At 46.3% G+C, this 24,943-nt stretch overlaps 3 protein-coding genes and 1 non-coding gene across 8 annotated transcripts; 1 reads left to right on the forward strand and 3 right to left on the reverse strand.

The window, feature by feature from the left end:
- Window positions 1–1,398: 1,398 nt before the first annotated feature.
- Window positions 1,399–3,323, reverse strand: LOC120643376 (myb family transcription factor EFM-like). Its single transcript, XM_039919729.1, has 5 exons — window positions 2,814–3,323; window positions 2,639–2,715; window positions 2,408–2,444; window positions 2,165–2,285; window positions 1,399–2,007 (listed from the first exon to the last, which is right to left on the reverse strand). Exons 1-5 carry the CDS (start codon window positions 3,100–3,102, stop codon window positions 1,563–1,565), a joined length of 969 nt encoding a protein of 322 aa, XP_039775663.1. The 5' UTR covers window positions 3,103–3,323; the 3' UTR covers window positions 1,399–1,562.
- A 3,079-nt stretch (window positions 3,324–6,402) lies between these two features.
- LOC120643377 (SAM50-like protein SPAC17C9.06) lies at window positions 6,403–20,140 on the reverse strand. The gene is made up of 5 exons (XM_039919730.1): window positions 20,007–20,140; window positions 9,155–9,621; window positions 8,159–8,641; window positions 7,192–7,704; window positions 6,403–7,091 (listed from the first exon to the last, which is right to left on the reverse strand). The coding sequence occupies exons 2-5, from the start codon at window positions 9,611–9,613 to the stop codon at window positions 7,011–7,013; spliced, it is 1,536 nt and encodes a 511-aa protein (XP_039775664.1). The 5' UTR covers window positions 9,614–9,621; window positions 20,007–20,140; the 3' UTR covers window positions 6,403–7,010.
- Window positions 20,141–20,252: 112 nt separating this feature from the next.
- LOC120643378 (protein MALE DISCOVERER 2-like) lies at window positions 20,253–23,643 on the reverse strand. Of its 5 annotated transcripts, none has more exons than XM_039919735.1 (8): window positions 23,457–23,642; window positions 22,869–23,090; window positions 22,629–22,766; window positions 22,443–22,536; window positions 21,728–21,993; window positions 21,414–21,604; window positions 21,185–21,317; window positions 20,253–21,023 (listed from the first exon to the last, which is right to left on the reverse strand). In XM_039919735.1, the coding sequence occupies exons 3-8, from the start codon at window positions 22,717–22,719 to the stop codon at window positions 20,461–20,463; spliced, it is 1,338 nt and encodes a 445-aa protein (XP_039775669.1). In that variant the 5' UTR covers window positions 22,720–22,766; window positions 22,869–23,090; window positions 23,457–23,642; the 3' UTR covers window positions 20,253–20,460. The 5 variants fall into 5 exon arrangements, with proteins under 5 accessions (XP_039775669.1, XP_039775666.1, XP_039775667.1 ...); XM_039919732.1 differs by having other exon boundaries at window positions 22,629–22,769; XM_039919733.1 differs by having other exon boundaries at window positions 22,629–22,769; window positions 23,313–23,642.
- Window positions 23,644–24,855: 1,212 nt separating this feature from the next.
- TRNAP-CGG lies at window positions 24,856–24,927 on the forward strand. Its single transcript has one exon. It is a non-coding gene; the product is annotated as a tRNA-Pro (tRNA).
- Window positions 24,928–24,943: the final 16 nt, after the last annotated feature.

Below are 24,943 nucleotides of genomic sequence, written 5' to 3' on the forward strand. Positions count from 1 at the left end.
ATTAAAACTTTTAAAATATAACATTAGATATGGTAACAACTAGCCGCGCAAATGCACGGGTGGCCTTCCTAGTTGGAGTTATTTGAGGTGGGCCCCCACTTTCCCTCCTTCTCTCTCTCCCCCCTCTGATCCTTCTGCGTCCGCCCTCCCCTATCCGCGAGTTTTCCGATCCAGGGGCACCGCCACTCCCCTTGACCCGATCCAGGGGCGCTGCCGCCGCCCTTCCATTGCCGCCACACAAGAGCTAGCCACACCAAATCCAGCTGAAAAGAGAGTTTAAAGGAGCCAAATAATTGAGAAAGTACATTTATTGCCAATCTAACTCTTTCATCCAAACGTCTCTTTAGTTTGAGTTAGTTCAAAGCTACTCATGAGCTAGATACTAACTCTAACCTCTAACTTAGCTAGAGTACCCAAACAGAACCAATTTACCAATAATTGTACTCCTCACCCCCCATTGGTACGGTGGTGTCCCGGAGCTGGAGCTATTTTTTCCAGCTCCATCGGCTCCACCTCTTTTCTAGTTCATTTTTTAACCTCAATTTGCGTTTCGACTTGTTGCTACAATGCAGAACAGCATTACTACAGTACCGTTTCACTATAGCATGGAGTTGAAGTCGTTTTTGGCGGAGCTCTTCCGAACGGGCTCTAAGTAATACAATCCCTTGCTCAATTGGTTAAACAAGGCGTACCTACAGCTTCCTTCAAGAAAAATAGCAGCCAAATTTATATTATTTAATTTTCATTTTTTCTAGTTATATCTTTCTCATGGATTTTTCTTTCGACTTACATTTTCATGGGATATGCTAACAGCAAAAAAGAAAGAAACTTAGTAAAATGGGGCATTTGGTTCCATATTTTTTTTTCAAATGATATAATTTTAATTGAAAAAATGAGTGCCGATCGATTTGGGGAAATTGCAAATCTATTTATTTGATAAATTCTACATGCACCCAATGGTCTACGTGGAAACCACGATGCTGACTTGGCAAGCCATGTATTTCCTAGCCGATAACTGCATCTTGGCTTTCGCTTTGCCGATATCTCTCTAGTCAGTTTGCTGGGTGGCTGATATACTACTTAGAGCTGTATTTTTTCTAATTTCCGCACCTATTTTTCATTTTTTATAGAATAATATTTTTTTTGAAGAACACTACTACACATAGAACCATTTGGGCACAACTTAAGGGCCATTTAGGATCCAAGGTCACATGTCATATTCGTGTGCGTGTGCGCATAATTGTTGAAAGTAAGTCTTCTCTTATTAAGGACACACGTTACTTGAACAACATTCGACGTATCGATGTCCTTTGGCCGCGGTATGGTTGAAAGAGTACATCAAAAATAAATTCAGATGTAGCCACTTACAAACATAGCTAAACTCAAAAGATCAAAATATGTATAAATAATTAATAGCTCGCTCTAAGATATATATTTATATGCATACGTATCTTCCTCTACATACATGGATAAGTACCACAAGATATCACCACACCGAAGGCGAAGTAGATCATGCATGGTGAGATCAAGAGTACTTGTCCTTTGTTGGGTGAGCTTTTCCTTTATCCATACTGACACCTACCACTACTGGTCCTCGCAGGAGGAGATGAGAAGAAAGAAAGAGAGAGCCCAGTATCGGCCACTTCTTGTTCTTGATCCCTGGCATTCTCATCTTCTCTGCCCCAGCTAGAACCTGATCTCTTTATTCTCTTATCCCGCCGTGTCCCAATATCCAGTGTGAGTTCGAGATCAAGGGGATCATGGTGGTTATTAATGTTCTCCTGATCGCGCAGCAGTCGTATTTGATTGTTCATGGATCGATCATTTTGATATGATGAACACCCTTGAAGAATCGAAGCTCCAGTAACAGACTGATCAGCTCGTGTTCTAAGGAATGGGTCGTCGGCTTCAGCTGCTGATGAGTAGTAGGTTTTCGATCCAAGAACATGGTGACCATGAAGCCAGTATGGTTGATGGAAATTGTTCCAATGAGGCCATGCACCAAACCTAGTTCATTCGTTACAAATCAATAATGAGATTATTAGTCAGATCATGTGCGAGCTGCCTGCTTATTTATGGACGCAACAAAAAGGCATAGAAATTTAATGGATTTTGTTTGCAAGTGAGATGATCCACATGAACAGCCAAGGATGGATCCAACTACCTTGCTGACAATAGGGTAGTACTAGCACCAGTCTGGCCGTGATGCGAGGAAAGATGGCTGAGGTTGTACACTTGCCCCCCCTCTTGCAACCGATGATCATTTCTCCATGAACCACCTATCACTGCAAACGACACGAGTAGTAAAAAAAAAATCTACCAGATCAGCAGAGTTATTTATACATGTATTAAGAACAGAGTGAAATAAAAAAAACGAGATGTTTATCCATGAATTAGTCTTACATACCCTGCCCCGAGTCGTCAATCTTCTTGCTTCTATACATCTGAAAATCACCAAAAACCGAAAAAAAGGCACATGGTGAAATTAAGATCTCTAATAATAAGAATGGAAGCTAGCTAGGGGATATACGAAACAAGTAGTAAAATTAGGTACAATCAATTAAGTCTATCTATTGGAGTACATGATAAAGAAGAGAAGGGTGAATTGAAGAAGATGCGCAGATAGATATATATATACTTGGAGGTGGCTCTTGACATGGCCTATGCTGAGCCCTTTAACGTTCATCAGTTGAAGAACGAGCTTGGGAGTTGCACCTACGACCAGACATGTCACATGTGTACAAGCACGATGTGGTAAAGATTAAAGGACTGGGCATGAACACAGCATGGAACAGAGTTGATCTCGCTCTTACGATCTTGGCCGCCGAGCCTGTCGACGGCCCGGAGGAAGCAGTGGTGCAGCTCCGGCATCCAGCGGAGGCGAGGGTTCTTTGAGCGGACGTAGGGGCGAACCGACGATGGAGAGGCCGCGGTCTTCCTGCTGCTGTCGCCGGCGCCGGCTTCATCCAGCTCCACCGTGCTGCTATTATTGCTGGAGCTCCTCCCGTCGTGAGGCACATCGGCAGACGACGACTGCAGCGGATGATCCGTAGTAGAGGCAGAGCTGTAGTACTCCAACTCTTTGCCATTACTTCCCTCCATGAGCTGAGGTTGCTATTATCTTATAGCTTGTTGCTATTGCATCGATCATAGCGGCCGGTCACGCCGATGGATCTAACTAACTCTCAGAACTCAGAAGAAGCTAATAAGAGAAGAGACTCAGAGAGAGGGCCAGTAAAGGTGCGTGAGGTCATGGATCATTCTATCTATCTATCTATCTATCTATCTATCTATCTATCTGACTAAGATACATGTATGTCTGCATATGAGATGGATCGAGATGCATGACAGGTGATCGATCCATCTCATATTTATATAAATGGGTTTCTGAAAAAGAAGCTAGCTAGCTACCTCATCAAAAAAAGACAAGTTGGGAAAAAGGTAACTACAATTAATCGATCCTACTAACTGACAACCTTGCTTATAGAAAAAATAGTACTGAGTGGACTATAATCAGCAGTTGCCCTAAAGTCTTTGGCTTCTGAATATTATTGGTCGTGACCAGTAGTAACTGATATTTTCGTCTGTAGCAGGCAGCTTTATCTCTGCATGTCTCCATCGATCAGCTGGTAGCAGGAGCAGTGTAGACGACTGACCAGAAGAGAGGCCGGGAGAATGAAGAAATATAATTCGGGTCGTGGGAATAATTGATTGAAGGATGCATGCATGACCGGAAAGTCTAGCTCATCTCGATCAGCATTTATAGGGATGTCCCACTTTTTTTTTTGGGTCATTGGGTCGACCCAAAATTTGATAAAATGAACTAGAATAACATGCTACGTAATTAATTTGGAAGAGAAAATGAACTAAAATGAGAAACCCAAAAACACCAATGGGTACCCACTTGCATCCCATGTATATAGGTGGTTTCAGAAAGTGCAAACCATGCAAACTTTAATCTTGACCACCGGATTAACATCCAAGGGGCGTGCTAGGATTGGATAATTTTACAATTAACCGTCCGCCTCTAATCATACTTTTGCAAATCCCCCTGCGCATCCCTTTGGATGTTGCATTGATCTGGTGGTCCAGATTAAAGTCTGCATAATTTGCACGAAGGGTTGGTTTGCACCACACACTAATCCTGCTTTTACATAGCTCACTGATCATGGATACATAATATATCAGCTCTTTCCCTGATCTGATGAAAAACTAACCAGTTCCTTCCCTGATGAACTAGTAATCCAACTTGTCATGTGTCTACAGTTGAAGCCAAGTGCAGTTCTTCCTACTATTACTAATCGGAAGCTCATTTTAAAGCCTCACGTGAAGTCACCTAAGAAATAGAGGAATCCTAGAAATATCAAGACACAATCAATCTGGCAACTCTAGTCATAATAGTTATTGAATCTATTATCTTTTCTAATAAATTACCCACCTCTTTCATTATGAAAATAGACCAGTAACCCCTAAATATGTATCTAAATTGCCCACATATGTCATTATAAAAAATCTAAAGTAATCCCCTAATCTTCTTATAAATTACCCACATATGCCATTATAAAAATAATGCAAATAACCCCCTAAATTTGCAATTAAATTATCCAATTATGTCATTATTTAAAGTTAAAGTAACCCCTAAATCTGGATCTACATTATATAATTATAATAGAATATTAAAGTGCACCAATATAAAATTCTAAATTACTATTTCTACCATTATTAATATATTATTTGTGTTATTATTTATATAAAAATACTACCCACGATATGTGTCGCCATGTATTCAGGTATGATGGAAGAGATAATAATACCAATTCACAAGCAAATGGCTCAATTAAATATAGGAAAAAGTCCGTTTGACCCCCCTGAAGTTATGTGCGAGTTCGAAAAACCCCCCTCAACTCAAAAACCAGAAATGGATCGTCCCCGAACTTCTGAAACCCCCCGGGCAGAGATGAGGCCGGCGGCCGCAAGGAGGGAGGCAGGGGAGGAGAGAGAGAGAGGATGACATGTGGGGCCCGTGGGCTGACATGTGGGGCCCACCTACCACGTCAGCAAAAACCACCGTGAAAACCATCCAAGGGGGGTTATTTGCCCGGTTTCGGAAGTTCGGGGGGTTATTTGCCCGGTTTTGGAAATTCGGGGACCATCCATTTCTGGTTTTTGAGTTGAGGGGGATTTTTCAAACTCGCACGTAACTTCAGGGGGGTCAAATGGACTTTTTCTTTAAATATATATCAAATACACATGGAGGTGTGATGCAAAATGAAATCTATTGCAACTAGATAATGATATATATGTATTTTAGAGTATGTGTTAAAATATTTAATAGATGAAAGATGACATGAGATAAATAATTATAATTATTAGCTATAGCTTTATTTTTATATTAATTCTAATTAGTCCGTGATAGAGCACGGGTTAATAGGCTAGTGTGGGTTAATTAGGCTGTCTTTCTTGGCTGTTTAGTAAGACCGCCAAGAAAATATTATATTCCTTGGCGGCTCTATTTGAGCCGTCAAGGTAATTCCGGTTTGGGGTAGTGCAAGGAGATTTTGCTAACTTTGATTCAAACAAAAATTTCACAATGCCTTGTCAGTTATTGTGGATAGATAAAGATATATGCATTGGCCAGACAACGTAACAGTACGTACTTGAAAGATGTCACTAGTAGATCGTCAATCATAGTCATATGGATAAATGTACAGTGACTAGCACTTATGGCACACGGGACGACACCTTAACTAAAATTTGGTTGAACGATGCATGTAAATTAATAATCTCATGCCACTTTATCTTTTCGGTACGTCTTGTACACAATCAATTAATTCCTCTTTTGACTCTTGTTTCTATATATTTCCAAAATTCTTATGTATGAATTGAATGTGTTGAGTTAATGATCAAATAATCATCCATCACACACACTACTGATGCGCAGTACAATTAAAGTGACATGCGTGACTATCGTGTAGTAAGTTTTGAATTAGTCTTATGCATGTATAAGCTGCTTCAATTGAATCACTAATCCAAATTGAATATAATTGTGGCTGGACACGTGATCGGGGAACAATATAGTGCAAGAAACATCTTTGTCAGCGCGTTGATACATACATTCACTCAATCACTAATCCGTTTGTCCAGCAAACTAATTGGATTCGTCAAAGCTTGGTGGCTGCTGAAAAAATGCCACTCGGTCTGTACATACAACTAACCTGGATAGAAATAAAATGTCCCCATCATCTCCTGCTGAAAAAATGGGAAGGTACGGTGCTGCTCTCTTTCTCTTCTGCCTGGATGATAGATGGACTATGGTGTCACAACATTATATTGTCCACCACCCATTCCAATTAATCCAGCCTCCAGCATATACAAATATCACAATTTCAGTTTGAAATCAGCAACACAAATGTTCCAGAATATATTATTAATGAATGAAAACGACAGATCTGATCTCTTGTCCAACAATAACAAATGTATGTATGTATGTATGTGACAAGGGTTCATTATGATGACAATGGTTGAGCGTGCCCATGCAATACCCAACTCGGGCACTCCCAGACATACTCACAACCTAAACTGCTTTGCTATCTTTAGCTTGGCAACACAGATCTTTAATTTGTATACAACCCAATTTCATCAATTCTTGTCCACAACATTCACATCAGCATTGAAACCTAAAGCTCCCTACCTCTTTTGATTTTGCTTTTTGCTTTTTGTGCTTTACAAGTCAGAACATTAAATCCAGAACACAGTACAAACAATTTCTCACTTCCAGTGCCTGTGGTAACTTCAGCGACTCTCTGGAGGAGGACAAGGGAAAACCTCTATGTGTAACAATTTGGTTAGCACAACTACACCAAATCCTGCAAAACTCCGAAATTTCCAAAGATCATACTCAGTTTGTTATCAATATTTCCAGCAACAAAAAGCATGGCTGAACTCCTAGATCGTTGAGCAACTTTAGAGGTACAACTATTCATCTTGATGTGAACTTCTTGCCAATGAAATTAGGGTGAAGCAAAGTTAAACTGTATGCCTGTCTTTCCCTTGTCATGGTCAAATTGTTTCAGGATGTGGCAGTAATTTACCTGGACAAGAGGAGAAACACTTGTTTAGAGCAAGTGAAAACAAAATAACGTACTTCATTCATAACTTCAGTGGTGCAGCTGTAGAATGTCAAGGGCAAACCTCTATGCGAAACAATCTGGTTGGCAGGACTACACCAAATCCGGCAGAACTCCTGAACGTTTGTAGGAAGTCGGTAAGGGGAAATTTCCGTAAATCACACTCAGTTAATTTACCAAGATTTCCAGCACAGACAAATGCATGGCCATGAATTCCTAGATCCCTGAGTGGCTTCAGAGGTATATCAAAGGAGAGGTCCGCAAATGCTGCCACTGCTATGTCACCACCAAGACCAATTAGCTCAGGACAACTGGAACTACCATTTTCAGAATTGTTGGGGTTACAGACCCTGAACTCCCTTGCTCCTAGTCCTCTTGTTTTGAATCCTAAGAGTGATGATGGTCCACCCAAGCGGCATACAAGGGACCTGTTACCTCCCAAGTAAAACCTTTCTGAAAGTGGTGACACAGATCCCGTGGAACCCCTTTCCAATGGATGGATGACTCCTGCTGCAACTCCGGCATTGAGAGCACCATTAAGCACACCCAGAGGCAAAGCCACTCGAAGATCAAATTCCTAACAGTGAACCATGAAAAGAATGAATATGTTTCATCTCAAATCAGTTCAGTTATTAATAAAGAAAAGTACTGATGTACAGTGCATTAGATTCTAGGAAATAGATGTGATGAAATCATTCTCATTGAAATTTGAACTAGATGTTTTTTGTGCAATGAGAAAGGGCTGGACAAAAGGTATCTACCATTTGGGTGCTTTAACAGAGCATAGAAATTTGGAAGTTTTTGGACCTTGGCCCGCGGTCAGACAACAAAATGTGTATCTAAAGGGAGAAATGCAGACTGATCATAGTTTGCATTGTTTGTAATGGTCATGAAGTTGGCAAAGACGGAGGTACAAATACAATACAGATTATTGAAGAAAAAGGCAATAATAAGGGCGGTTCAGGATTCAATTAAAAAGTGTAGTGTGTAAACTCTAGTTTTCAGTCAAGGCAAAGGAAGTCAAGATATACCTGTCTAAGAAACCGTGAATATCTGCTCCCTGGTGCAAGACCTCCTACTTGAGAAGACGAGAGAAAAGCATATCCACGTGTAGGCCTTATGCTCGAGTCCCTTTGGTCAACCGTGTATGCATACTTAACAGAGGACAAAAGGCTATGTCCTAACTGTTCTTGTACAGAATTGGATGACATGCGTGCTGGATCAGTTAATTTTCGCCATGTCAAATTGTAAGAAAGGTTGTGGCTCATGGTGGAGAGCAAGCCAACAGAAACGCCCATCAGGTGTTCTTTGAGTGAGGACTTCAACCAGTCCTCGGACAGAAATGATATTCTAGCCACCAGCGGAGTTGGTATCGCTCCGATTCTAGGCATTTCCACTCCAGCACTTAGTTCTGTTGTCTTATCTAATTCAAGAGCACCTGCTGCATCCCAGGTCTCACAGTATCCAAATAGGTTCTTCAACTTCAGTGAACCTTCAAGTGAACACGATCGAGTCTGCAAAAATGTTTACATGGCAAAAAAAAAATGGTGGGAGTTGAGAAAGTGAATTTGGGAACCAATTGGGGTCATCCATCTGATATAGTGATACTAAATTATCAGCCATCATGGCATCCTACACCTACAGAGAAGGTTCTGCAGATTGATTATGCTAAGAGATGGAGAATCCATGAGACATATCCTGGCATGATTTTCGTTCAAGCTATTTTGTGGACCACGTATGAGTTTGGCATAGAGGGTTATAACAGAAGATGCAAAAGTCTTCTAATGCAGAATATTAGAAACACTGCAATTCTGTACTAGAAAATGCAGGGGACTAATTGATTTGCTCCAGAACCAGAGCAGTGCACAATGCACCTGAAGATAGCCCGATCCACCCCCAACTAAATGCAAGAAGTACATGTTCCATCTTTTTCCGAAACAAGTCAAACTAATGTAAACAGGTAGTACTACTCAATTGTCCTAGTAGCTCTTCCAATCATCCAAGACACTTTTTTGCTGGATGCGCACCTGGGTGTTGGCGAAGACGCCGAATCCAGCGGCAGCGCGGCCGCGGGCCTCTGCGACGTCAACAAGTACGACGACGGCGCTGCCGGGGATCCCTGACGGAGCCGCGTCGAGCGTGATGGAGACAGTATCGAAGGCGCCGAGGCGCCGGAGGCGGTCGCCGGCCGCGGCGGCGGCGCGCACGAGGTCTCGCACGGTGGCGGCGCGCGCGAGGTCCGGGCCCACCGCGGCCTCGACCGCGGCGCGGCGCGTGCGGGCGCAGCCCCGGATCGTGACCTGGTACACCCGGATCCGGACCTCATCCGCGGTGAGCCGCCGGAGCACGGCCTCGTGGCGCGCCTCCTCGGACGGGGACGCGGAGGGCTCGTCGTCGGCTTCGTCATCGAGGTCGTCGTCGTCCTCGTCCTGTTGGTGGGGGATGATGGAAGGAGGCGAGTGGGTGGTGTTGGATGCGGTGGCCATTGGACTATGTGTGGGACCGAAGCCGGCGACCAGAGGGGGTGAATGGAGCCGATCAAAATTTCTTCGAAATTCAAATCGTCGGTCTATATTCCAAAATCTCCCAAACCCTCAAGCGTTCTGACCAAATTTTGGTGTAGCTATTGAAAAGCTAAACCAACACAAAAGGCCTCGAACGAGCGAACGAACCTACGAAGCAAATCGGAAGCAAAACCGAAAAACTGCAGAACTGATCTGCCTGGACCAGTCTGACCGGTGCGCTATACCGGTCTGACCGGTGCGCTGGACCGGTCTGACCGGTCGTGCCTACCGGTCTGACCGGTGGCACCCAGAAAACCCCGAAAACTTGGATTCAAATGGGAAATCTCGATCAAACGACCACGAAAATCGATGAAACTTGGGGGATTGCTTCGCCCCTACAACGTGAACATATCCCCAAAAGATCTCGTCCCAAAGATCAACGAATCGTGAGAATTATGGGGGAGATAAAAAGGAATTGGGGTTTTCTCAAACACTCAAGAACTCGAATTCGAATACGCCAGTAATTCCAGAGAGTTTAGATCAGAGTTGGGAGCACGGGAATCACAGCAAAGAACTCGTAGCCTCCTCTCAATCAAGTGTGACAAAAACAAAATCGAAAATCCATTGCACAAGGCACAAAACTAGGGGATTGAATCAAATCAAAAGCCCAGATGGCACGAGGAGGATAGGGCCTCCTTTCCCAATCAAATCCCTTACAAGGTTTCAATAATCCATGGACAAAATCAACTCAAACGAGAGGAACAGAGGGAGGGAGACGCAGGGGCGGCGGCCTGGAGAAACAGAGAGTCCACGAACAGATTACAAAAGCCGCTGTTAACCTAACACAAGTGAAGGGGTATTTATACCCGCGGGACCGGTCAGACCGGTACGCTGGACCGGTCAGACCGGTTGGTTAGACCGGTCAGATCGGTGCCAGGGACCGGTCAGACCGGTTGGCCTGCAGCACCCCCTGTACACGATCTCATCCGACGGCCGAGGTTCTTTCTTCGAAACGAAGTCTTCTCCGCGATGCCGCCGTCTTGATGAAGATCCAGTCCGCGGTTTTGGAGGGTCCGCGAAACCCGGGTAGATGGCCGGTTTTGAGAAAACCGCCAAAACCTCACGCGCGGGAAGATTCCCGCCTCCACGCCGTGGCCCTAGATGCCGTTTCCGCCTCGGCCTTCTGACAGCCCTAGACGCCGTCGACGCCCGTCGCCTCCGTCAGTCCCGAGACCGACGCCCGTGCCTCCACGACTTGGCGTCTTCAACCGCCGTCCGCCTCCTTGGTTTTGTGGCGCAAACCAAGAAACCCGCCTTCCGTCGCCGCTTGCGCCCTCGATCCAGGAGTGGACGCCACAGCTGCCGCCCTGTCCGAGCTCCGGTCGTGGCTGCCCTTCACCGCCGTCCACCGCACGGTCCATCGGCCACAGCACCTCCACGGCAGCTCCCCGTCGACACTCGACGCCCGTGTACCTGCAATCCAAAGACCAAGCGCACGATCACACTGCACGGTTGACAATTCACTCATCACAAGCAGGATAGAGTACTCAACATTCCTCAATCTCCCCCTTGATGAGTGCGTTGTCAACACACCACAAACGAACCAAGAGAAGTGATAAAAAGAAGCAGAAGTGAAGAACTCAAGCAAGTGACAAAAAGCTCAGAAAGGCAGAAATAGTCACTTACTCAAGCAGAGATCGATCCCCTAAGACAAGGGCAACGGCTCGACGCAATCGATCAAAAGCCAAAATATGACTCCTCAAAGACAGAGGTAACGCTCAACGCAGTCATGCAAGAAGCAGAGGGAAAACGAGGAAACCAGGAGCCAAAACCAAGGCAGAAACTCCCCAAGCAAAGTTTTTCCCTCTCACAAGTGTAACTCTCCCAAAATAATGCACTCTCAAAGCCCTGTGCACAACAAGTTTTTCAAAAATCAAACAAGTCTCCCCCTTGTTCGATCACTTCTCTCAAAATTCTTCCCCTTGTTGGCACATGCACACATCAAGCCTTAAAAGACCTAACGCTCCCCCTGAAGCAAAAACTCCCCCTGAACAGATGCTATGCCATGAATGAAATGCAGGAGGTGTAAGTGAAAGCATTCAGGGATACAAGGATATGAGCAACATCTAGTCACAAGCATGTGTGCATCCATAAACAGGACCTGCAACTAGCTCAACAGGGTATATCAAATCAGTCTAGAGTTAGGCAAGTTCAGTTTAGGAGAAATAAAAGCATCACCCATGATCTAGTACTAGCAAGTAGGAAATGGAAAGCAGTGCTACTCAAACTCATACAGGTGAGCCAAAACAGCCAAAACAAGTTGCCAACATTCCTTTTTCAATCAACTTTATCTCAATCAATTCTTAATGCCAGGGGTTGAAAGCTTGTCATGCTTCACTTAGCAACGAGGCCAAGCCTATGCCAAAAGACAATCAGAAGCTTAAAGCACTCGTTTCAGTCATGCACAGCCTTGCCCGGGTTCTCACAAGTGCAAAGTGAGCCGTCCCGAAAGCTCGATCAGTGCGACAAGCAATCCCACCTAGATCTTTTCAATCCATTTCAAGAATAGTTCAAGCAATTTTATCAGATTTAGATCATTTCAAGTATGAATTGCTGAACGAAAAGCCACACTAGCTTAAATAAGATAGCAAAGCACATCAACACGCCCTAACATGCTAGTAGCCAAGACAGGGTGATCATGTTTTTAGATTTTCAAATCAAAATAGCTTAACTCAGATGATGTCATATACACAGTGGAGCAAACTATACATGATCAAGTTTATCAACTCACACTAGCAGGCACTAGAAGATCATAGCAATGTATTCAAGAATGCTAGTGCAAGTGAGACAATGCAAGATGTATACATGTACAATGCATATGTACAATGCAACTACCAAACCTAGAAAAACAAAGAGAAGCAAAACAAAGACCTACCAAGCTAACCAGACCAAAAGTCAGCGATCAAAAGGGGTAACACACCCCAAGCTCCCCTCGCAAGCGAGTAAAGGTGTCCTGCTCTAGCGGTTTGGTGAGGATATCTGCAGTTTGCCTCTCTGAAGGGACATGGATCAAGTCTATGTGTCCTCTCTCATGGTTGTCTCGCAGGAAATGGAATCGGATGTCTATGTGCTTGGTTCTGGAGTGTAGGACAGGGTTCTTTGCAATGCTAATGGCTGACATGTTGTCTACAAAGATGGGAACCCTACCGAAACTCAAGCCATAATCCTGCAAGGTTTGTTTCATCCAAAGTATCTGGGAGCAGCAGCTAGCAGCGGCAACATACTCAGCTTCTGTAGAAGAAAGCGCTACGCTAGCCTGCTTGCGAGAGGACCATGACACCAAAGATGTACCGAGAAATTGACAAGTGCCGGATGTCGACTTGCGATCCAACCGACACCCACCGAAATCGGCATCAGAAAAGCCCACCAAAACCAGAGAAGAATCCGCAGAATACCAAAGACCAAACTCAGGGGTGAATTTCAGATACCTGAAGATGCGTTTCACCACCTGCCTGTTTCAAACCGTAAAGAGCTTTCTGAAGTTTATAAACACGGTTTGGAAACTTGGGATTTTCAAAACCAGGGGGTTGCTTCACATAAACCTCTTCTTCGATAAAACCATTCAAGAAGGCAGATTTAACATCCATTTGGAAAACCTTAAAACCCTTGGAAGCAGCAAATGCAAGAAAGATTCGAATAGCCTCCAAACGAGCAACAGGAGCAAAGGTTTCCTCAAAATCAATACCCTCTTTTTGGCAAAACCCCTAGGCAACAAGACGAGCCTTGTTTCAAACAACCAAACCATCCTCACCCTGCTTGTTTTTGAAAACACACTTCGTTCCGATGGGATTACAAGCAGCTGGAGGCTCGACCAAAACCCAAACTTGGTTTCTTTCAAAATTTTCAAGTTCCTCATACATGGCATTGACCCAATTAGAATCAGAAAGAGCATGTCCAATATCTTTGAGCTCAAAAGAGGCAACAAACGCTGAATGAGCAAAGCCAGCGATACTCGTTACCTTGGACCTGGTGACTCGCTCGTTGAGATCACCTAGCATCTGTTGAGGTGGATGGCGACGCTGAATGTGTCGCGGTGCTTCCTGTGTCGAAGTCGCCTCCTCCTCAACCAAGGCTGGTGTCTCCTCAGAATCAGCTGGTCTAGCCTGAGTCACCTCCTCGAACAACCCCCGTGAAGTAGACGTAGTCGGATCGGGGCCGTCTTCATCGTCCGAGCTCGTAGCAGAGATAGCTGGGTCCACAGCACGTGTGGTAGCCTCAGCCTCGCCATCTGCAGCTTCTTCCTCCTCATCTTCAAAGATGGAGGTGCCGAGCTCATCATCTCCTGCAACTTCAAAGACAGAAGAATTGCACGGTGCAGTCTCGTCGAAAGTGACTTCACAAGTCTCTCTGACGATGTTAGTATCAATAATCAGCACACGGTACGCTCTAGAGTGAGAAGCATAACCGAGAAAAACACCGTCAGACGAGCGAGACTCAAACTTATCAAGATTTCCATCTTTCAGCACAAAGCACCGGCAACCGAAAACTCTGAGATGGTCAACACGGGGCTGGCGTCCAAACCGCAACTCATAAGAAGTCCTGTGCATGAAAGCACGCAAGAAAATGCGGTTGGACACGTAACAAGCGGTGTTAACCGCCTCAGCCCAGTATTTGCGAGGAGTCCTATGCTCATCGAGCATCGTCCTCGCCATCTCAACCAGCGTCCGATTCTTCCGCTCTACAACTCCATTCTGCTGTGGAGTGTAGGGAGAAGAATACTGGTGTTCAAGACCTTGATCACTGCAAAAGACATCAAAACAGGCATTTTTGAATTCTGTGCCATTGTCAGAGCGGATTGCTCGCATGGCCTGGGGTAGCTCGTTTTTCAATCTCAAGATCAAGTCTCGAACAAACTCGAAAGCCTCATCCTTGGTTCTCATGAAAAAGACCCAAGAATAGCGAGAGAAGTCGTCCACAATCACAAGCACGTACCACTTCCCACCAATAGACATCACCCTGGAAGGACCAACAGTGTCCATGTGTAGCAACTCTCCAGGGTGAGAAGTCATCACCTGATTAACAGGCGGATGAGAAGCGGCAATCATTTTCCCATGGCGACACGGATGGCAAACAAGGTTCTTCTCAAACTTTAGTTTGGGCAATCCTCGGATCAGGCCAAGTGAGCTCAATCTCGACAACAAATCGAAGCTCAAATGTCCTAGTCTCCTATGCCACTTCCACAAATCAAAAGAAGGACCAGCCATCAAGCAATGAGAAGGGCCAAAAGGAGTTCCAGAGAAGTCAACCAAGAAAACTCGATCGCGAGGTGTAATCCGGCAAACCAAATCTCCCCTGGAATCCAAAACACGCGAACAGCCCTCCTTGAAGCGAACCTCAAACCCCTCATCAAGAAGTTGCGAAACAGAGAGCAAATTAAAACCAAGATTCGAAACCAAAGCAACTTCTCTCAGGGTAAAGCGATCAGAAACCCGAACAGCGCCAAGTCCACATACCTTTCCTCTTCCATTATCCCCGAACACAATGTACTCCTTTGAGTGCATCGGGGTGAGGCTGGAGAACCATTTGTCATTTCCGGTCATGTGGCGCGAACAACCGGAGTCCATGATCCACCTGTTCTCCAAGCCTCCGACATGCACATCAGTAGTGAGACAAAGGGTGAGCAAATGTCTCAACACTGGGGTTAGCAAAGTGAGAAGCAAACCAGTGTCGAGCCATTTGCTCTACAGAAGGGTTAGCAAAACCAGACAAAGCGTATCCCTCGTCCCGTCTACCGCGTGACTGACGAACACCACCGCGAGGAAAGCGTGGAGCCTCAAAACCTCCTCCAAAGCCTCGGTCTCGTGGTCCACAGCCGTACTGAAAACGACCAGGAGCACGGCCGGCAAAGCGACCACCCGCTGGAGCACGGTAACCACCACCGTCTCCCTGACCTCCACCTACACGGCGTGCCCTAGCATCTCGCCTATCACCACGCCGAGAAGGACCATGCACCCGAGCAGAGTACATGTCCGCGTTCCGTCTCTCCTGCTCTCTCCTCACAGCCCGCTTCCTCCTGAAGCAAAACTCCTCCAGGTGACCTTCCCTGTCACAGAACTCGCAGTGGTACCTCACCTCACGCTTGGGAGGTGGAGGCATAGCCTGCGGACGGGGAGGAGCAGCCCTCTTCTTCTGGGCAACCTGGGCTGTGGCAGCAGGGAGCGTGTCGAGGGAGTTCCTCAGCTCATTGGGCTTTGGAACCCAAACCTGCTAATACGGAGGTGCTTTCGGTGGTTCTTTAAGCACACCATCCGTGGGGTTAACAAGCGAAGGCTGCGTGCTCGTGCTAGCAGTGTTTCCAGCAGCCTTGCCAATCTTACCGTACAACCTGTCAAAGTCTGACTTCGTGTACGTGTAACCGACCCCAAACCCATCACCACACTTGAACTGCTTGATCATCATGCCCAACTGCGGCTCACTGCTAGAGACCCAACTCAGAATCGCCCTAAGATAGGTATTCTCATTCTCCAAGTTGGCTTTCTCTACCGCAAGATTATCCAAATCAGAAATCAAACCAGGGCAAACAGAGCAGTCAATAGGTGGGCTAGACTCTATGACCTTAGTCTTTCCAAAAGACTTGATCAAAGCGGTCTTCTCCTCAAGCTCCAACCTAAGCGTGGGACAAAGGTTACAAGCACCAAGCAAAACTGGCCTAGACTTCATCTCCTCTAGCTCGCACACAACAGTAGCAAACTTAGACTGCAATGAAGTTAGATCAGACTTAAAGATAGGACACTCCTCGCATTCAAGCACATCGCTAACAATAGGAGCATCCTTAACCAGTTCTAGTTCATGCTTGGCCTTAGCGAGCTCATGAGACACGTCAGCAAGCGAAATCTTAGCAGCATCTAAGTCCGCGACGTTCTCATCATGCTTGGCACGGAGAGCAACAAGATCATTCATGTGAGATATGCAGCCAGCGCACTCATCCTCACTAGACTTCTCCCTAGCACAAGCCAGCTCAACCCTAAGCTTTCTACGCTCTCTAGCTGCTTCCTTAAGTAGCCTCTTCTGGTTGTCGAGAGCGGCGTACAACTCTCTAACCTCTGTATCAAGCAAGTCGATCGTGGAGTTTACCTCTGAATCGCTCTCGGATCCAGGAGAAGAGCCGGAGTGCGTCGGTGTAGCATGTCCACCCGAAGACGCACGAGCACCCTCGGCTTCGCCCGCCATGGTGCAGAAGCTCTTGCGCCGACCGGCCGCCAAGCAAAGGCCGATGAAGCCGGTGGCTTCCTTGTCCCGCTTCTTCTTCTTCTTGTCGTCGTCGTCGGAGGTCGGTGAAGAAGAGCGGTCGGTGTCGGAGCTCTTGTCGAGATCGCTGAGCTGCGCCAGGAAGGCCTTCTCCCGCTTCTTGGCCTTGTACTGGAAGCGCTTCTTGAGCGACTCCTTGTCGAAGCGTCCTCCCCGGTCACGACTGCGGTGCTTGTGGCGTCAACGCTCCTTGTTGGAGCCTCCCTCGTCGCGGTCACGGTGGCGGTAGTAGTCGAAGGAGTTGTTCTGGCCACCGCCGGACTTCTTGGGGCAATCGGCGATGAAGTGGTTTAGATCGCCGCAGTTGTAGCACCCGGGGTTCTTCTTCCTCTGCCTGTTGTGGTAGACGCGCTGGAACTTGCTGATGAGGAGGCACAAGTCGTCGTCGCCCAGCGTCTCCAGCTGCTCATCTGAAACAGAAGGCAAAGAGGCAAGAGAATAGCCAAGAGCAGAGTTAGAGTTAGAGCTCGATCCACCTGGGCCAGTCACAAGAGCGACGCTCTTGGAAGGAGGGGCACCATTGAGCTTGGCTCGTGTCTGGTTATCCACCTCCGTGGCCTTGAGCTTGCTGAAAAGCTCGTTCACGGTCAGAGTCTCATAGCCTGCAGACTCAATGATCGTGTTCACCTTGAGATCCCACACAGAGCGATCAAGTGCGTAAAGCAACTTGAGGGCCTTCTCGTGCTCTGTGTACTCAAGGGCATCAGCAGATCTGTTCGCATTGACCTTGTTCACAATCGACTGAAAACGACTGAACATCAGGTCAATGCTCTCACCCGGCTCCTGTGTGAAGTTCTCGTACTCACGCCGGTGAGTCTCGAATAATCTGGCCTTCACCTGAGGTGTACCCTCGTGGTAGTTCTCAAGGCACGTCCAAATCTTGTGGGCTTCCTGAAAACTCTGGACGCGTGAGAACTCCGCACGAGAAACGCCAGCGAACAAGGCATTGACAGCCTTGGCGTTAGCCTCGTGCTGGGTCACCTGAAGAGGCGTGGTCCGAACAGCCAGCACCTCATAAAGCTGGTTCTTGGTAATCTCCCAGACCTCGGCTCCCATGCTCTGCAAGAAGGCTCTCATGCGAACCTTCCAGTAGGCATAGTCCTCGCCGGAAAACACTGGGATCTTACCAAGACTCCCCATGGTCGCCGAGTGGTTTTCGAACCGGTTAAGGTACTGAAAACCTCAACCAAGCTCTGATACCAATTGTGGGACCGAAGCCGGCGACCAGAGGGGGGGTGAATGGGAGCCGATCAAAATTTCTTCGAAATTCAAATCGTCGGCCTATATCCCAAAATCTCCCAAACCCTCAAGCGTTCTGACCAAGTTTTGGTGTAGCTATTGAAAAGCTAAACCAACACAAAAGGTCTCGAACGAGCGAACGAACCTACGAAGCAAATCGGAAGCAAAACCGAAAAACTGCAGAACTGGTCTGCCTGGACCGGTCTGACCGGTGCGCTATACCGGTCTGACCGGTGCGCTGGACCGGTCTGACCGGTCGTGCCTACCGGTCTGACCGGTGGCACCCAGAAAACCCCGAAAACTTGGATTCAAACGGGAAATCTCGATCAAACGACCACGAAAATCGATGAAACTTGGGGGATTGCTTCGCCCCTACCCCGTGAACATATCCCCAAAAGATCTCGTCCCAAAGATCAACGAATCGTGAGAATTATGGGGGAGATAAAAAGGAATTGGGGTTTTCTCAAACACTCAAGAACTCGAATTCGAATATGCCAGTGATTCCAGAGAGTTTAGATCAGAGTTGGGAGCACGGGAATCACAGCAAAGAACTCGTAGCCTCCTCTCAATCAAGTGTGCCAAAAACAAAATCGAAAATCCATTGCACAAGGCACAAAACCAGGGGATTGAATCAAATCAAAAGCCCAGAGGGCACGAGGAGGATAGGGCCTTCTTTCCCAATCAAATCCCTTACAAGGTTTCAATAATCCATGGACAAAATCAACTCAAACGAGAGGAACAGAGGGAGGGAGACGCAGGGGCGGCGGCCTGGAGAAACAGAGAGTCCACGAACAGATTACAAAAGCCGTTGTTAACCTAACACAAGTGAAGGGGTATTTATACCCGCGGGACCGGTCAGACCGGTACGCTGGACCGGTGTAACGACCCGGCCCGGGATAACGGCTAAGATCTACTCTTCAAGTTGAGTAAACCATACCTACTAATTAATCCTCTTGCGCTTTCGTCCTCGCTTCGCGCAAAAAGGATTGATCCGGAATTAATTAGCTTCCCGCGACCGCCTATTTAAGCTGGTCTGCTCCTTCCTCCGATTCCAGTATGGGATTATCCCGCCCAGCACTGTTCAACTCGGCCCACTGGCCCACTTAAGGCTGGGATGTCACAACCGGTCAGACCGGTTGGTTAGACCGGTGCCAGGGACCGGTCAGACCGGTTGGCCTGCAGCACCCCCTGTACACGATCTCATCCGACGGCCGAGATTCTTTCTTCGAAACGAAGTCTTCTCCGCGATGCCGCCGTCTTGATGAAGATCCAGTCCGCGGTTTTGGAGGGTCCGCGAAACCCGGGTACATGGCCGGTTTTGAGAAAACCGCCAAAACCTCACGCGCGGGAAGATTCCCGCCTCCACGCCGTGGCCCTAGACGCCGTTCCCGCCTCGGCCTTCTGACAGCCCTAGACGCCGCCCGACGCCCGTCACCTCCTCGCCCGCAGTGAGGCCCTAGACGCCGTCGGCGCCCGTCGCCTCCGTCAGTCCCGAGACCGACACCCGTGCCTCCACGACTTGGCGTCTTCAACCGCCGTCCGCCTCCTTGGTTTTGTGGCGCAAACCAAGAAATCCGCCTTCCGTCGCTGCTTGCGCCCTCGATCCAGGAGTGGACGCCACAGCTGCCGCCCGGTCCGAGCTCCGGTCCCGGCTGCCCTTCGCCGCCGTCCACCGCACGGTCCATCGGCCACAGCACCTCCACGGCAGCTCCCCGTCGACACTCGACGCCCGTGTACCTGCAATCCAAAGACCAAGCGCAGGATCACACCGCACGGTTGACAATTCACTCATCACAAGCAGGATAGAGTACTCAACATTCCTCACTATGGGAGTGTAGAGCTGGGACTTGCTTAATGCTTTCTGACGAATGAATGAAATGGATCAACCAACGCCTTTCCAAACACCGGGTAACGTTTGCTGCAGAACAAAGGCCCAAAACAAGACTTGCAAATGGTGAAAGTATCTGTGACGGGGAAAAGAAGGAATCTCAGCTTAGATGAGATTTAATTTGTGATATATTTTACTTGGTTTGCATGGTACACCTGCAAACTTGATAGCAATAGATATCTGATAGATGCAGAGAAACCATGTATGGAACAACAAATGCCATTTCTTGTTCTCCACTTGTACAAATTTGCAGAATCACCGTGATCAGCAGCTAAAGTTATACTACATAGTATACAGCAAAAGGAACTGATTGATGACACAAAGAACGAAAGCAAAGAGGCAATTCAGTATAGTACTAGTTATCATGCATGTCGTGCCCGTTTGGTTGTGAATTTCACCCGGACTCCACCGTGGTGGAGGCAATCTCAAGCTCGGCCCACCATAGCGGGTTGTCTCTCGGGGTCGCCTGCTCCGGCGACACGGCGGTGGCGCCTCTCATGAGCCTGGCAACCTCAGCCATGGCCGGTCTCTTGTCCTTGTCAGAGTGGATGCACAGCCTCACAACGTCACACAGCACCGCCAGATCCTTGTCACGCACGGACGACCTCAGCATCGGATCAGCCATGCCATTCAGCGGCCTTTTGCCGTCCAGGTAGCTGGACGCCCACAGCACGAGCAGGCCGTGATCCTCGGACAAGGGCAGCCGACCGGAGATCACCTCCAGCAGCAGGATGCCAAACCTGTACACGATGCTCTCTTCATCTCCTAGCGCTGCAACTTTCCACAACTCCATGTCCGAGATCTTGGCCGCGCAGTCCTCGGTGAGGTAGATGGATGAGGAGCTCAGGGCTGCTGGCATCACAGGTGGGTCCAGCTGGCTCATGTGCTCCAAGCAGTATGCTACTCCCATGATGATGCGCAGCCGTGTAGGCCAGTCCAAATCTTCTGCTTCTCGAACTACAAAACATGGTAACAAATTATTCAGCGAACAATCAATCATTCTAGTCAACTTGCATGTCTGTTATCACCATTGCTTTTGTCTGCTATTCAGCAAAAAGTAAAAACGTTATTTTTTTTTTTGCAAGCGTAAGATACAGAGATGGAGATGGATCACTCACTATGCAAGTGCTCAAAGAGGGAACCACACGGAGCATACTCGAAGACCATCATTCTTGTGAATGGCTCGTCGCATGTGCAGTAACCAAGTAGGTTCACCAAGTTCTTATGGTTCACTTTGGACAACATAGAGATCTGAAACAAGAGCGATCGCTAAGCTGATATATAGCAGTAGTATAAGCATACATTGGACGAGTAACATTCTAGCTAGTTCTGCCCATTGCATGTTACCTTGTTCTTAAATTGCTCCTCAGAGCTATCTGACCAATCTTTGGCAGAGTCAACTGAAGTGGAGACTACCGCTATTTCAACTCCACTTGACAGAGTTCCTTTATACACTATGCATTCGGATGAAGAGCCGATCACATTGATGAAGTTCTCACATGCTGTCTGAAGCTCTGTCCTTCCAAGAGAAGGAACACCTGTCCACAAGGTACAGAAAATTTAACAACTTAGGTTATGTCTAGGAAAAAAAGTTGGTAGTATTTTCTATCCTGAAAACTCAAATTATAGGAAATTTTGATGCAATGTGCTCTTCCCATAACCTGCCACGAAGGCTTTCCTGAGCGGTCCACTGAGCCCAGTAGACCAAGGCATGACAGTATTATCCTTCTTTCGACGAGAAAAGAGTAGATACATGGCGGTTGCAGATGCAACCACAAAGAGAACTGCTCCACTGATGGCTAATGTGTGGATGGCCCAGTGGGGTATCGTCCTTCTTTCAGATCCATTTCCATTAGACTTGGGTGATTCTGCAACTTGGTGATCCCATTGATGTAGGAGCCGTCTCTGGATGACACTCCTACCTTTTCTGTTCAACATCATGGATGGACATGAGCTAAACAAATAAACTTGGCCACGTTGTAATCAAAGGGATTTAATGTTTCTTATCTAAATATTTATTCATAGCAGTTTTAAAGGCGTTATTTTCCTACAGGAGAAGGACTTCATTCCTTGAGGCAAAAGCTCCTGTTGCTAGTTACCTGGTTCTCCATGTATTGGTCAAAAAATTAGGCGTAGATTGTTCTCCTTTTCTCTCGGTTAATATAGAGTTTTTCTGATGCTGTTTTCCCTTAAATAAGAATTAATTCCTTGAATCCTATCATCAACAGCAATTTTTAGCCTTTTATTTTACCGGCTGTACTAATAGGAATAGTCCTATTGTCAACGGTAACTAGTTACTAAAAAAATGAATTCTGAATGTACTAAGAACTGGGATTATGAGAAGAAAACTGATGATGGAACAAAAACATGACTTACAAGGTCACCGCCTTGCCTTCGTCTGAGCAACTCAGTCCCCGGTTTGAGGAAGATCCAGCTGGTGTATCTGCTCCAGATCTGAAAAGAGTTTTCCCTGAAATAATATAATAGCAATAGAAATGTTTAGAGAGGAATCCATTTGAAGCTAGCAACCACCATGAAGGTATGAATGTTGTTGTGGCACACCTTGTTGATTGATGGAAGCACATGAGCCAAGTGTGTGAGACACAAGCAAGGAGAAGAATAGCAAATAGGCCGCAGCTTTGATCTTCTCCATTTCTGTGGCCAAGTCCAAGATCAGAGCTCTGATCTCTTCTCTCTAGTCTACTGCGTGCAGGATGTTAAAAGGAGAGTAAAACAAGGGAACCAAGTAAAAGAGGGGCGCCACCACCACCACCATAGATTCGAATCGAATCGAATATTTACCTGTGAAGAGTGGGGATTGACTGACTGACTGACGGACGGACGGACGGACTTGTGCAAGCAAGCAAGCAAAGCTAGCTAGATGTCGGAAAGCTCACCACATCCATCTTTTGTGGTAGCTGTGGAAGGGGCCGTTGGATTGGATTGGATTGCGTAGCACCTCAAGAAACGAATCGAGTTGCCATGATGGAATAATCTCCATTTGTGATTTGTCCGTCCCCTCCCCTGCAAGATACGTACGTATCATAAAGCTAAGGGCGTGCTTGGTCAATTCCTAGGATGAAAAAGGGATAGCAGATGTGGAACTTGTGAGAACGAGACAGAGAAGTAGGGGAGGATCTTGGAAGTGCGGCTGTATGTTCAAGTAAAGAATCCACACCACACTCGGAAGATAGATTGGACTTAAGAGTCATCAGAGTTAGAACAGGCACACAAGGATGGACTCACACAAGTCAAACTCCGAGCAAGCAGCAAAGAAACACTGAGGACAGAGCAAGCAAGCGAGCAGCCGATCGATGTCCGGGATCAGGGCAGGAGGCAACAGCTACAGCCAATGCTTATTGGGAATCATAGCATAGGGAGGCGGAGTACCTGTTCCCTGTAAAGAAAGGCTTGAAGCAACTGCAGGATGCAGAACCAATATTCAAGTACAATTTGGTGGACTGGACTTGAAGCCTGTCTGTCCGGCAGGCCGTCCGCCCGTCCGTCGTTTGTGGCCACCGAGAGCCATGCCAGGTCTAGTTGCACATGCCATGCCCTACTAAGCCATCTTGCTTGGGCGCTTGGCTGCTGATCGATGATTGCCCAACTCGATGATGCATGGAACCTTCCTTCCTTCCTTTATTTTCTTTTCTCTTCTGATGAGAGTTTTTTTTTCTGTTTCATTACTAGTTAATTTCATGTCAGAGAAATCATTTGTACTTTGTGGACTTATTCATGTGGGGTAGAGTACGAGTCGCCATCAAGAGAGCCATTTTTCCTCTATACGTATGCATGGACCCGGCCGTCCGCTTGCAGTTTCGTGCCAATTTAGCATCACCCTACACGCATGTTGAGTCACTTGTCACTAGCGTTGCAACTTGCAAGTTATATATATTTGGAGTTATTAGGTCGACCAAAAAATTGATAAAATAAATTAGAATGTAATTCTGCGTAAATAACTTGGACGGAGAAATGAATTAGAGTGGCATGCCATCGTAATTAATTAGCTATCCAGAAATACTATTGGGTACCATACATATGGCCAAATAACTTATTTGTACTAGTCAATAGTCAATATGTACCATACATATGGCCAAATAACTTATTTGTACTAGCCAATAGTCAATATGTACCAGTACCATACATATGGCCAAGTCCAAACTCGAACACACACACACACACACAGCATGAATTTCTTAGTTTTATTCTTGTGCAAGAAATTGTTTTACCCAATTTGACGTGTGCATTTGAATTTCTTTATAAGAAAGAATAGTTGGTGTGCCTGCACTTGAGTTTTCTTAGTTTTATTCTTGTAAAAAAAAGTTGTCCTAGTCGTGACTTCTTCTATGGTATTGTGACACATAGATGAATCCGTCCACCTTAGAATTGGGCTAGTCATGAACGATAGGTACCTATCCAACTAGTATGTGATTTATAATACATTATCTGTTTTTAGTCAAATGACATTTAAAGAAGTTTCTCACACATATACCTACTGTACTTACGTATATATAGTTTTTCCAATATACGTGCATATGCACTAGTCGAAATATTAAGTTACAAGAAAACTTCATGTGGTGTACCTTTCATGATGTGTCAGCCATAAATCATATATTAAAAAAAAGGACGTGTAGCACATTGGATATCATATGATATGATGTTAGAACGAAGAATATGCAAAATTAAATTCGACATGGTCATGTGATGTGCGTCGCACATGCATGTTCCCAAGCAAACTGGGCATTACAAAAACGTTAATTAAAATAGGATATAAATACAAATCAAAACTGGGTGTTTGGTCTAGTGGTATGATTCTCGCTTCGGGTGCGAGAGGTCGCGAGTTCGATTCTCGCAACACCCCTCTTTTTTTGTGTTTT

The sequence above is a fragment of the Panicum virgatum genome, chromosome 8K (assembly GCF_016808335.1).
Source record: "Panicum virgatum strain AP13 chromosome 8K, P.virgatum_v5, whole genome shotgun sequence".
Taxonomy (NCBI): domain Eukaryota; kingdom Viridiplantae; phylum Streptophyta; class Magnoliopsida; order Poales; family Poaceae; genus Panicum; species Panicum virgatum.